The sequence below is a fragment of the Penicillium psychrosexuale genome, assembly GCF_028828465.1.
Source record: "Penicillium psychrosexuale strain IBT 29551 chromosome Unknown utg000004l, whole genome shotgun sequence".
Classification (NCBI taxonomy): domain Eukaryota; kingdom Fungi; phylum Ascomycota; class Eurotiomycetes; order Eurotiales; family Aspergillaceae; genus Penicillium; species Penicillium psychrosexuale.
Window position 1 is genome coordinate 2,655,128 of NW_026643189.1, and position 12,103 is coordinate 2,667,230.

The following is a 12,103-nucleotide window of genomic DNA, read 5'->3' on the forward strand; positions in this document are numbered from 1 at the left end:
GCAAACAGGATCTGAGATTGAATCGGTTGAGTTGAGACTTTCTATATTAGTTTGCGACACCTGACTGGACTATCACGTGAAAGGCGCCCTTGGATGCACGGGCAATTCCACATTCCGATCATTGGGCCCGAGACCAGGCGCCTGGGTGATACGTCCGCGTGGGATGCAGAGGAATTTGGTAAAGTCAAAGAAAGGAAAAGGAAAAAAAGAAAAAGAAAAAAGAAAGAAGAAGAAAGGAGAAGATCAATATTGAATATTTTAAACCTTTGTAACTGTATACTCCGTAGATAGGCTATAGTTCAATCACCTCATGTACTAAATAACCGCTAACCTCCAATTCTAATATCAAATCCAATTAATTCGAAATAATCGATTGAAATCCCCAATCCACTAAAACCACTAAAACCCACCCGAATCCACTTGGGAATCCCCAAATCGCCAACAACAGAACTTTAGAACTCCACTCGTTGATTCCGTCACTGTCGCCTCACTGAGTCAGCCCCCGTCTCTGGTTCGAACCTTGGAAGTCGGTTTCTTTGGCTTTCTCCCGTGTCTTCCGATTTACCCTATATATAGGCTGGTCGTGCTGGCCCATCTTTCCCTCCCTCCCCCTTTTACTACTTTCTTCGACAGAGTCTCTCCTCCCCCGCTCGCCTCCGCACTTGAAACCGGCGCTTATCTCAAACCTTCTCCCCAGCGTCTCGCCTTCGCTACTTCTCCTATTTATCTCTCTCTCCTTCGCGAAAGGACATTCAACCGCTCTAAACCGCTCTATCTACCCCAACACTCCCAACCACAATGCCTCCCCGCAAGCCCCGTTGCAACTTCAAGGAGTGCAAGGAAGCCGCCCAGCGCATCGTCGGCGACTGCAGCTTCTGTACCGGCCACTTCTGCTCCAAGCACCGCATGCTAGAAGCCCACTCCTGCACCGGCCTGGAAGACTGCAAGAAAGAATCACACGCTCGAAATGCCGACAAGCTGAACAGCGAACGCACCGTCGTTGTCAAGGGCGTATGAGACACCACAATCAGAAATGAGAAATAGCCGATCCTTTCGTCGCTTTTCTCTCGGCTGGAAGGACAAAGGGGGGCGCGGATGGCGCCATTATTCTTAAGGATCGCCCGCCTAGTCTATGGAGGCTCGGACCCATCTCGCCTCCTCTTTCCCCCCTATCTGTTCTTATCTGCCTCCGGCCGATCAGGTGGTATCCCTGCTAGCCTTGGCTTGGTTTCGATTTGGTCCCATTTGATCCGGTTCTTCCCTTTCTTGTGCGCCTCTGCGGTGATCTTGGATTTAGCGCGGTGTTTCTTTTTCCTCTTCCCTGATTCGATTCTTGGGGATTGGTCTCCTCTTTTATTTTGTTCGGTTATTCGTGATCTATATCTAGATCGGATTCGGTTTTTGGCCGCGGCTTATTTTGGGTTGAGCCTTTGCGGGATTCATTTGCATGGCGTTGTGCTTGGTGTTGACATCTTTTCTTTGATCTTTTGATATTTATCATTTATTTATTCTTTCGCATTTTGGGCACATCTCTTCACTTTTCGGGGACTGCTAAATAGAGCTCTTTTGGGTCATTTTAGCCATGAACTATACATATTATTGAATCTTGACCCCCTTATTATCACATGATATACGGAGTATACTCCAGTGGAGTACCTTGGGTTATGGATCATCACTGAAACACGGCAGCCTTACGGAGTACAGTTGGACAGAATGTATTGAATAGTACAAATATGGTATTCTTGAATAACAGATTGATCGCATCGAAACCCATGTGAAACCGTATAACCATTTAGCCTGGTCCAATCTTCGGCCTATGTAAAATGTCAGCTTATCCAAATAACAAAGGTAGAAAGACCAAGACATACATATCATGATGCTCACTCAGCCGACTAAGATACTTATTCAACTCCTCCACACGCTCCTTATGAGTTTTGACACCTTCGCGCTGAAGCCGCTCATGCAACTGTCCCAAAAAGTCAGTTTCCCTGTACAACAAAGCCGAAGTAGAAAGAGCGCAAGCCCAACAAAAAGACAAAACAAAAGGACAACAGAACATACCCGTTTGCGCCTAACCTCCTCAGCCCTCTTCTCGGCCTCAGTCTTCCCAGGCGCATCCCTCTCCCTCTCTCTATCCTCCTCAGACCTCACGCCCTCCTCCGTTTCATTTTCCGGCCGCTTCGTATCTGGCGTCGACTCCGGCTTAGGCGCAGTCGCTTCCCCCTCCTTTTTCTTCCCGCTCTTCTTCTTTTTCTTCTCTATCCGCCCTCCGCTGACTTTACTCCCCTTCAGCTTGAGCTTGCCCCCGCCGACGGAGTACTCGTCGCCCGCCATGCTTGCGGTGCTGGGCTCTGGGATGCAATGCAGTAGGTCGCGACTATTCAAGCTACCTCCTTTCCGTGTGGCGTGCCGCTTGTAGAGGTGTTGGGTCCAGGGGAGATGGGCGTGTGCGGCGTGCGCGGCGTGCGGAGTAAGAGGTGGGGAGTGGGCGATCGGTTTTGTGTGTTGGCGTGGATATGAGGGGTTTGCTTCTTTTTTTGAGATTGCAGTGCGATGTTCGACTGAGTGGATTGTAATATTTGGCTTGGGTGTGTTGTTGGTTGAAAATGTAGGTTCTCGATGTTCTTCTGTTGCGGTTTGGGAATTCGGCCAATCAGAGGCGGTGGCGAGTTGAATACAACTACATATCAAGATGGATATACTATGCGCTCATTCTGAGGTAACTCCGATTCATTTAATAGACCTTTTTTCTCATCTTTATCTACTTTTTCTTCTAAACACTCGTAGGAAATAAATACTGAAAGAAATAATTCATAATGGCTGGATCTCAATGGGAAAGTGATGTGGAGCGCTTTCTGGACAACCTGCCTCCTTCGACAAACAAATACACCTATAAAGGGAAAGAGCAATTCGATCAAATCCTACAAAATGAAAATCACCGCCTGCACAAATTACCCCCTCGTCAACCACTCGGGTCCGAAATCTCAGACTACTTCGTTATTTTCATCGATCCATCAACCTTCGAGCAAGACTTTCTGCTCTCTGATCTACTCGCTGGTACCAGTTTATTCTACAACGCGGCCTTGCACGCCCTGATCCTCAGAATGTCCACCCCCGAACATGCTCAAGTCTCCTATGGACTGCAAACCGAATTCACAAAAATCTTGCTACCTATGGGACTCTGTGATGCAGTTGAAGGATTCGGTAACGTGAATGTCAACGTCGGCGGCGGAAACGTGAAGCGGCCAGACTGGGGCTGGGGCCCACTTCGGCCCCCTCGTGGTGCCCCCAGACGACCCGGGGTGGTCCTCGAGGTCGGTGTTTCCGAGACTGAAACCAAATTGCGCGACGACGCAAGAATGTGGGTCGACCCCCTCAGAGGCCAAGCGAACATGGCCATCACTATCAAAGTCAGTCGGGAGAAACCAGAGCTCAACATTGATACGTGGGAATGGGACTCCGGTGCTCAATGTTCACTTGTCACTCAATCCTGTGTGATTGGAAAGACTGGCGACAAGGTCATAGTCTCACAGTACCCGATCACGATTCCATTCGACTACATGTTTCAACGGGACCCTCAGCTTCCCAGAGAGACTGATATTCGGCTAGAGGAAGAGAACCTCATTAACTTGGCAACTTATGTTTGGGATACGCAGGATCTATGATTGGCATGAGGAAACTGGAGGAGCAGGGCAAGGGATGCATCCAGTGTGTGGAGAACAGATGATATGCTGAAATAGCGATATTCCTAATGCAGTGTTTTCTATGAGAGTAAGGTGAGAGTAAGGTGAGAGTAAGGTGAGAGTAAGGTGAGAGTAAGGTGAGAGTAAGGTGAGAGTAAGGTGAGAGTAAGGTGAGAGTAAGGTGAGAATAAAGTGAGAGTGAAATGAGATGGAGATGTCTGTAGACATGGTGACTTATGTATTCGCGAGAAGGATATGATTGCTGAGAGGAAACATGTCATTGATTCGTGGAAGGAAGTGGATGAGCCGGTTTATGGTATACTCCCAGCGAGTGTTACAATAGTCTTTTTATTACGACAACTCTCTTGCAGAGCAAAATTAGCGGAGACTCAAGAGGTTGATGAGTCTATACCAACCGTGGTGGCTAACTAGATGTTGATAAGATCAAGAAACTCCAAAGTGTATTTACCATGCTAAACAACCTGACCCATCTGCTTCAATGTTGAATATGTTGAATCCAAGCACTTCATCCAATTGATCTAATTTAGAGTTTCGAATCGCTCAAAGATCGATGCCCAAATACCACCCTAGACGGCAATTCAACACCCCAAGCAATCTTACAATCCAACCGCGTATGCTCATCACTCCCGGAAGCCGAATCAAAGGCCTGATACGGCTTGACAATATCCCGGTAGACAAACTCACCCACACCACCCTCACCCAACAGAATCCATCTGCGAGCAATTTCCATCGCGGCCTCATCCCCATCCCGTTCCGCATCCAAAGCCAACAGAGCCCCAGCAAGAATCCAGCCAAAGGTAAACATAACCCTGCGAGCATCAGCCAGTAACGCAACCAGCGGACGAACAGACGTCACGCGAGAAAGGAAGGAAGCCAGAGCCTGCTTCAATGCACCCGCGAGAGACGACGTGCGGATCAAAGACAACACGCGACTGAGCCACCCCGACAAAACAGACAGGTTATCCTTTTTCATCAGGAAGCGGACGAGTTCGCTAGCCAGGACATTCGTCGTACCCTCCCAGATCGGATACACGGCTGCACTGCGGAGGAGGCGCGAGATGTTGAACTCAGGCTCGTCTGGTTCGTCGATGTATCCAACCCCACCCATCGCTTCCTGGCACTCTTGGACACCTACCATCGACATCTTGCTGACAACCCCTTTGCATGTGGCGGTCAGGACGCGGAAGATGACTTTTGCTTCGTTGAGATCCTGAGGCATGTGTGCATGTCTTGCGGAGCTGGAAGAATTTTCAATCAGGCCCATCACGGCAATTGTGAAGAAAGTGAGATTTATAGCGCCGCGGTGCTTTACCTCGACGTCCGCAAGGAGACGCAAATGCATCGGAATCAACCACAATGGCTCGCCGACGGTAGTCCGTGACTTAGCGAAATTCTTCGTAATGCTAATCGCACGACGCCAGGTTGATAATGTTCCAAGAAGCGTCTGGATACGGGTGGTATTCAATAGTGGTGCAATGGTCACAATGCCCTGATCGATTTCACCGACTAGGTGAGCGCGCATGCCCTTCAGTTCCAGTTCAGCCGTGGGTAATTCCTTAGTACCAAGCTTGTTCTTCAGGCGGTGGATGCGCACGCCATTGGATACTTCTTCTGGCTTTCCATCCGCTCCGATGGATGTCTTCCGTAATGGCGCGATAAATGTGCTCAGTTTGCCGGAACCTGTCTTGGCTAAGAGAAAAGCGACGTTGGCGTCTGTCGCGGAGGAAAAGAACTTAAATCCGCTGATCAGGTAATCGCCCTCGGCGAGGACGTCGGATGTTTTCGATGCTTGTGGTAAGGGTGCGTAGGTTGCCCATGTCTCTGTGTTTTGAACGTCGCTGCCGCCTGCTCGTTCCGTCATCCATTGGCCGGATGTCCAGTAGTCGTCTCCTCTGGAGGTCAGTTTCCAAAATACAGTGTGCAGAATATGGTCATTCGGCAGATCTTTGAGACGCTGTGATAATATAAATGCCGCTCCATCGGACATACTCATCGGACATCTGTACATGGACGACGAGGGGGCGTATATATACACTCTTTGATCCAGTAGTTAGTAGTCGTTCATGAACAACACAAGGAAGTATAACATACGCAGCATATTGAACAGTACGTCTATGAACACCGTAAGTGTGGTCATATCCCAGCGAAACAACCCTAAACATTCCGCATTAGCGTCAAATTGTACCAAGAAAGAGAACGACTAACCCATGCTTAGCACCCCATTTTCCTAACTGCTTCCACCCATCAGTCGTAACCAGCTTGTCATAGCCATACCGCTGGCCCCAGACATTGTACTTCTTGACATATGGCAGGTTGGTCTCTGCATCGGCGTTCCATGCAAAGACTTGGGACGAAACAGCCTCCTCGCCAAATTGAGCGAGGTGAGGTTCAACTAACTTAAGGGTCTCGGCAGGAAGGTACCCTATTTATTGTCCTTAGGTTAGATTGAATAAAGGTGGTACCTGCGCTGGACTTACATCCTAGCATTCGTTGCAGGCTGATGTCGGAAGTGTATGTATTCGGCAATGTCCCAAGCTGGGTGAATGTTCCAGACTCTGCGGATGCAGGAACTCGAGACTGGGTAGACATGTTTTTGATGTAGATAAATGTGAGAGCTGTTCGAGGATTATTGATACGTTAGACAGAAATGGGGTTATATAACGGGTTGGTTCAACCGCGGTCTATTGAATAACCGAGTGCTTGTTTCCGATCATAGTTCTTGTAGCCCGTGAAATCACCGAGAGGTGAAGTTGATGGATGTCGACTACATCTGTTGATCAAGTCCGCAAAATCGCCGAGACGAGCAGTTCGTGGTCTATAGATCTCTGTGCGGGGAAGCTTTTGCATTGCCGAGTCTGGGGTTATGCTAAACTTCAAAGGTAGACTAGTAACACCAATAACTTAGAATGATGGTAAACATACGGCAGTAAGTAGGACTAGAAGAAAATTACTTGATTAACTGAAGCATATGGAGATTATCAGTTTTGTCATTTTCTAATATGCTAGTCATCTTGATTCATTATTTTGTTGGCATGCCAACTTCCAACTTCCCATCGGCGACCTTAATCGAAAGGAATTGGGCGCAGGTCCGATCCGCCGCCCATACGCTTACGCATCTCAGCGCCCGCAGCCACGGTACTGGGTACCTTGATACCGCAGCAATCACCGAACCAGTCTGAACTCTCGTGAGGATGGTCGTGGCCATGGGCGTGCTCGTGCTCAGCATCTCTCTCAGAAGAATCGGTCATGCCTTCGGCAGCAGGTATAAGACTTCCAAACAAGAAATGTTGCATAATAGGAAGTTTTCCCAGCACTTCCTTAACGAACATCTTCTTCATGCCGCTCTCAACCTTGGTCCAATTCTTAGAACCGGAGATATCGTCCAGCATTGGGCTATGCCAACGCAGTCCCTTCACCAATTTGACACTCTCAACCCATCGGACCTGATCCAGATAGAGATAGTTATCACCCTCTTCATCCAAAGTAGCTGTGTTATGAATACTCAGCGGAGTAATATACGGGTGCCCGACAAGCTGGCTAGCTCCGAACAAGAACGGCAGGAAATGGTAGTCATCCAGACCCCAGACACCGTGCGATCCAGCAGGCTCAAGGTAGTAAGCTGACTGGATCTCGCGCATGAGATGCATGTACTCGACATAGACCTTGATCACGATAGCGGGGAAGTCGCTGGCGGGGAGAAGACCAAGCTGGTACAGGCATAGCAGCCACATCATGAAGTTGAGTTCGTGGCCGGAGCCGTAGTCAATCCGCTCCCGTGAGCCCAGGCAGTGGATTAAATATGTCGAAGCTTCTTCAATTGCGCCAGAGTCTTTCAACCCCAGAATGTTGGTGTGCCATGATGCGCTCTGGGCGCTTACATCGTCGCACAATGCTCGGAAGGCGGGGTTGCCGAATCGGGATCCACCCTGGTCAATTGGCGGGTTTTTGGCTAGGAGGGCGCGTATTTGAGTGATGACTGAGAGGACCTTGGAGATGGATTCGGATTGAGGTTTTTTCTGGAGGTCCGGGATAGAATGCCCCCGCACAGAATCAGTTAGCCCGAATATGAAGGCGAGGACAAGTTTATAGGTCGGCGATGCGAGGAAGAGCTCATGGTCTTTAGGAGATAGGATGCGGCGGATTGGTTGCTGGTACTGGTGGCCGGAGAGGTCGGGCGGCGAAGGCAGAGGAGGGGTTGCTGGAGTCAGATCTCGGGAACTGGAGTTTCCCCTTCGGCTATTTGACCGTAACTCAGAGAGCCTTTTGGAGAGATCGACCTTCCCCGTAGGAGATGGTAAAGGTGCCTGTGACGCCATTGTGTTGGTTGAGTGAGGGGAGCGGAAATCGATAAGTCGATAAGTTGATAAAGGGATGAAGCAGGACTGACCGCCTGCCTTAAACAGAGGATGACGCACTTTACCAGACGGGTAAGATAATGAGGTGTTAGCTTGTAAAATAAGATATGAAGATCAGAGTAAATGGTTGACTAGAAGTAAATATCTACATTGGATGTCCATATCAACATGTCAAGTTTGACAAGTTGCATCGACACTTCGGATTAAGGGTTCACCCAGGTGGCTTAGGGTGGAGCATGTGATCGCTTCCCCGGATTGGTCACGTGGATGGGAGATCATCACTTTGCGTGCTGTTGCTCAAAGTGACATTATACTTGATGCAATTGGAGAAGAGAGCAGAAAAAGGAAATGCAGATAGTAAGAGTCCAACATACCAGACACAACTATTGTTCTCCATCACCGTGACCATCTTGTCTCAAACAGCAACTTTTCATCCTCTATTGACATAGACGAACCGGCGCTTCAGACCTGCATAAACTCGGTCCCTGGCGATCGTGGATTGCACAATACTCTCTCCAGTGACATACAAACACGCGGACAGGCATAATGAATACATCCGACTCATTGGCGCCGCCTCCGAGAGGCTCCAGCACCTCTGGAGGAGCCAAAAACAGCCACTCATCGTCACGCTCGCCCACAGATTCAGCTCTGTCATCCTCCTCCAGCAGCACCCGGTCCCACTCAAGCTCCTCGACCCGAAACCACGAGCGTAACCAGAACCCACCTCAGACATCATACCAATCCACCGAATCCACCCCAATCAACACAGCCGGTCCCGCGGGGCGCAACTATCAGTCCACAGAGCAAGCAGACGCCTCCCAGCTCAAATACCAATTAAACAACGCGAACCCTGGCAATGCCAACCAATCAACCGCCCAAGACTCGACCCCCGAGCCCCATCAGTCCTGGTATAGTCGATTCGCAGATCGATACGGCAGTCTCGAGCTAGAGAACAAAGGCAGTGTGGCCCGCGACCACCTCGCATTAGGTACAATATGCATACGCAGCCTATATTAAAAACATGCATAGACACCCCTAACACCCACTCCCTTTCCAACAGAACGAACCTTCCTAGCCTGGATGCGCACCTCCCTAGCCTTCGCCTCAATCGGCATCGCAGTAACGCAACTCTTCCGCCTGAACAGCGCCTCCACAAATACAAAAACCAACTTCTTCGACCCAGCATCCGGCTCACACGCAGGCATCCTCCCACCGTACCTCGACTCGTCAGGCTACGATTCAGCCGACTTCCACACCTCCTCTGCAACCGCCCGTCTTCGTAGCGTGGGTAAACCCCTCGGCTCCACTTTCATCGGCGTCTCGATCCTTATCCTTATGATTGGCTTCCACCGCTACTTCCAGAGTCAGTATTGGATTATTCGCGGGAAGTTCCCGGCTAGTCGGGGTAGTGTGGCACTTACGGCTTTTGTGGCTGCTTCGCTGATTATTGCTACTCTTGCGGTTATCTTGGCGGTTTCGCCAGGGGCCGTTGAGAATTAGTTTGGGGTTGGTTGTCGTCTGGTCTTCGTTTCTCTCTTTTTTTCTCTCTTTGTGTTACTCCTTCTGGTGTGATAGTCCTCATTTGTTTTGTCGCGTTTTGCGTGCAGCATTTTGCATTTTCGAATATATTGAGTTGATATATTCATTTCTACCCGGGAATATGGGTAGCCATTTTCTGGCAGAGGAGAGAAGCAGGTACATATGGGTATGACTTTGTCTTGGTTATACTGTTGTTGACCATAGATTGTATGCAACTATGATCATAAGTCCCACCATAGTTACTTCATACGTAGAGAACCTACAAAGCTGGCATACAACGAAAAGCCGATAGAAATATTTCGTTCTTTTCTATCATGAACGCCCTGAATCCACCCGCGCCAGACCAGTCTAGGCACAATGTAGGAAGCAGGCGAAGAGACAGGGGAAACTACAAGATGGACAGGAGTGTATCGACAATGGTGGGGGGAAGGTGGAGGCAAAGAAGGAAACGAGAATAGGGAAAAAAGACCCGGGCAACATGGCTTGCAAACAATGCGAAGCAGGAAATCAGAGAAAAAAGGAGCAGACCAGGAACCGCCTAAATAAAATCCATTCATCGCGGGCCGAGCTTGTCCAGGGCGCGTGCACCCTGTTCCGCCCACTCCTGCTTGCTCACCCACATGTCGTCCTTGTCGGCAATCTGAGGACAATTGTGTTAGCAGGGCCGAGTCAAAATGAAAAGAAAGGAGACTAACCAAGTTGGCGAGCACGGCACCACCCAGGAACACCATGTGTCTCCGACGCGGGGGATCTTCGATGCGGACCTTGAATTTCTGCAAAATCATTAGCCATGTTATATTGATAATTGCCGGGTTCTCTTCGACGTACGTTCAGACGCTCTGGGTCGCCGCCCAATACCCGGGTGAGCCAGAGCTGCTTCAACTCCTTCTCCAAACGAGAGGGCAGACCAGGGTACATGCTGCTACCACCGCTGAGCACGATGGCCTTGTATAGACTCGAGCGAACATCGACATCGGCACCCTGGATACAGTTGAAGAGCATTTCAGCCATACCAGGCTGGTCAACATCGACCAAGTGTGGCTGGAACAGGCACTCGGGGGCCTCGAAGCGCTCGCTGCCGACGCGAATGACACGGCCGTCGGGCAGGGTGTACGATTCGACGAGAACGGTGGTGTCTTCGGAAAGCTTTTTGTCCAATTCGAGGTCGTAGGAGACATAAGCGAGCTTCTCCTTGATCTGGCGGACGGTCTCGAAGTCGGCGGTTCGGTTCAGCGCATAGCCGCGGCGTAGAAGGAGGGCAATCAGGTTGCGAGTGACATCGCGGCCGGCGACATCAAGGCGGCGAATGTGGTGGTTGAGTACGGTCGACTCGTACACGGGGATAATGTGTGTCACACCGTCACCGGAATCCACAACCACGCCGCTGCTCAGACCTAAAACATGACATCAGTGTTGGTCTTCAACTGACACTGTGGTCTTGATCACATACCCTGGGCATACAGTGCCAGCACCGCCTGGATCGCCACATATACACCACCAAACCCGTATCCTTCTAACATCACCTCGGCCATTTTCTCGCGGTTCTTGAGCGGGTTCATGGGTGGCTCCGTGAGGAGAATCTTGCGATCCGTGGGGTCGATCTTCATCTTCTCGTAAAAGGTGTAGTTCCATAGATGTTGCATGTCATCCCATTTCTTGACAATTCCATTCTCCATCTAAAGCAGCGCGGGTTAGGCATTGACAACACGACTAGTTTGCGGAGGCGGGGTAGAAAGGCCAGGCGAGGACAAGAACGCCGATATAAACATACAGGATAGCTGATCTGGAGCATTGATCGTGCAGCGGCGGCTTCATCACCGCACATGATATCCTTGACCACGATGTCGCCGCCCTGCTCCTCCGTTCGCAAGATGGGCCGCCCCACTATCGAGGGAAACTGGAACTCTGGGAAGTTCTGACGAGGAAATATAAATTAGAGAAGAGCAAACATAGACTGTAGGGATCGTGCGACATACCTGGGCGGCGTAGCCGACCTTAAGGAAGCCGGTTCCTCCATCAAGGACTGCGGAGTAGCTTGTTAGCTTGGAGCTGGGACACGGTAGCCTGGGGGAATCGGTGTGTACCAATGGGCATTTCCGCCATGTTGGAGGAATTAGGGATTCGACAGTTGGGAGTAGGGGTACCGTCCGAGACTGAGATTATATTCGGAAACTCCCAAGATGAGTGGAAATAGGAGGGTTCAGGGGAGAGCGGAGGTGTTGGGATATTTGAAGTCAAGTCCACGACGGACGGAGCATCATAACTTACGTGACCGTACCGTACCTGATATTCACCCCACAGTTGGGCGACGAGCCGCAGCCATGACGGTACGTGACCACGTCAACGCATTCTTGGACCAGACGAGCTCAGAGATGATAAATTAGGGCTTAAATGAAGATTTTGAGGTCTTGAGGAGCATGGGATAATGTTGAAATCAATAGATGTGCAGGTTAGTATATGTGGAACGCCTCACATTAAGGGGTATACACGAGGACTTGACTACAG

General features: G+C 50.0%; 7 protein-coding genes across 7 annotated transcripts; 3 read left to right on the forward strand and 4 right to left on the reverse strand.

Moving 5' to 3' along the window:
• Nucleotides 1-798: 798 nt before the first annotated feature.
• On the forward strand, nt 799-1,017 carry N7518_006827 (Nuclear protein; the record flags this gene model as incomplete). Its single annotated transcript, XM_057187754.1, has 1 exon — nt 799-1,017. The coding sequence occupies one exon, from the start codon at nt 799-801 to the stop codon at nt 1,015-1,017; it is 219 nt and encodes a 72-aa protein (XP_057039457.1).
• A 775-nt stretch (nt 1,018-1,792) lies between these two features.
• On the reverse strand, nt 1,793-2,334 carry N7518_006828 (DUF1754 domain-containing protein; the record flags this gene model as incomplete). Its single annotated transcript, XM_057187755.1, has 3 exons — nt 1,793-1,814; nt 1,869-1,966; nt 2,062-2,334. The coding sequence occupies 3 exons, from the start codon at nt 2,332-2,334 to the stop codon at nt 1,793-1,795; spliced, it is 393 nt and encodes a 130-aa protein (XP_057039458.1).
• Nucleotides 2,335-2,816: 482 nt separating this feature from the next.
• N7518_006829 (uncharacterized protein) lies at nt 2,817-3,665 on the forward strand (the record flags this gene model as incomplete). The annotated part of the gene is made up of 1 exon (XM_057187756.1): nt 2,817-3,665. One exon carries the CDS (start codon nt 2,817-2,819, stop codon nt 3,663-3,665), a length of 849 nt encoding a protein of 282 aa, XP_057039459.1.
• Nucleotides 3,666-4,227: 562 nt separating this feature from the next.
• N7518_006830 (uncharacterized protein) lies at nt 4,228-6,317 on the reverse strand (the record flags this gene model as incomplete). The annotated part of the gene is made up of 4 exons (XM_057187757.1): nt 4,228-5,740; nt 5,796-5,858; nt 5,910-6,126; nt 6,182-6,317. Coding segments are annotated over 4 exons (1,929 nt in total), but the record flags the coding sequence as incomplete, so codon positions are not given.
• Nucleotides 6,318-6,766: 449 nt separating this feature from the next.
• Nucleotides 6,767-8,020, reverse strand: N7518_006831 (serine/threonine-protein phosphatase 2A activator; the record flags this gene model as incomplete). Its single annotated transcript, XM_057187758.1, has 1 exon — nt 6,767-8,020. One exon carries the CDS (start codon nt 8,018-8,020, stop codon nt 6,767-6,769), a length of 1,254 nt encoding a protein of 417 aa, XP_057039461.1.
• A 585-nt stretch (nt 8,021-8,605) lies between these two features.
• On the forward strand, nt 8,606-9,559 carry N7518_006832 (uncharacterized protein; the record flags this gene model as incomplete). The annotated part of the gene is made up of 2 exons (XM_057187759.1): nt 8,606-9,047; nt 9,120-9,559. 2 exons carry the CDS (start codon nt 8,606-8,608, stop codon nt 9,557-9,559), a joined length of 882 nt encoding a protein of 293 aa, XP_057039462.1.
• A 592-nt stretch (nt 9,560-10,151) lies between these two features.
• N7518_006833 (actin-related protein 2) lies at nt 10,152-11,701 on the reverse strand (the record flags this gene model as incomplete). Its single annotated transcript, XM_057187760.1, has 7 exons — nt 10,152-10,238; nt 10,294-10,371; nt 10,427-10,992; nt 11,049-11,274; nt 11,370-11,513; nt 11,575-11,621; nt 11,683-11,701. 7 exons carry the CDS (start codon nt 11,699-11,701, stop codon nt 10,152-10,154), a joined length of 1,167 nt encoding a protein of 388 aa, XP_057039463.1.
• Nucleotides 11,702-12,103: the final 402 nt, after the last annotated feature.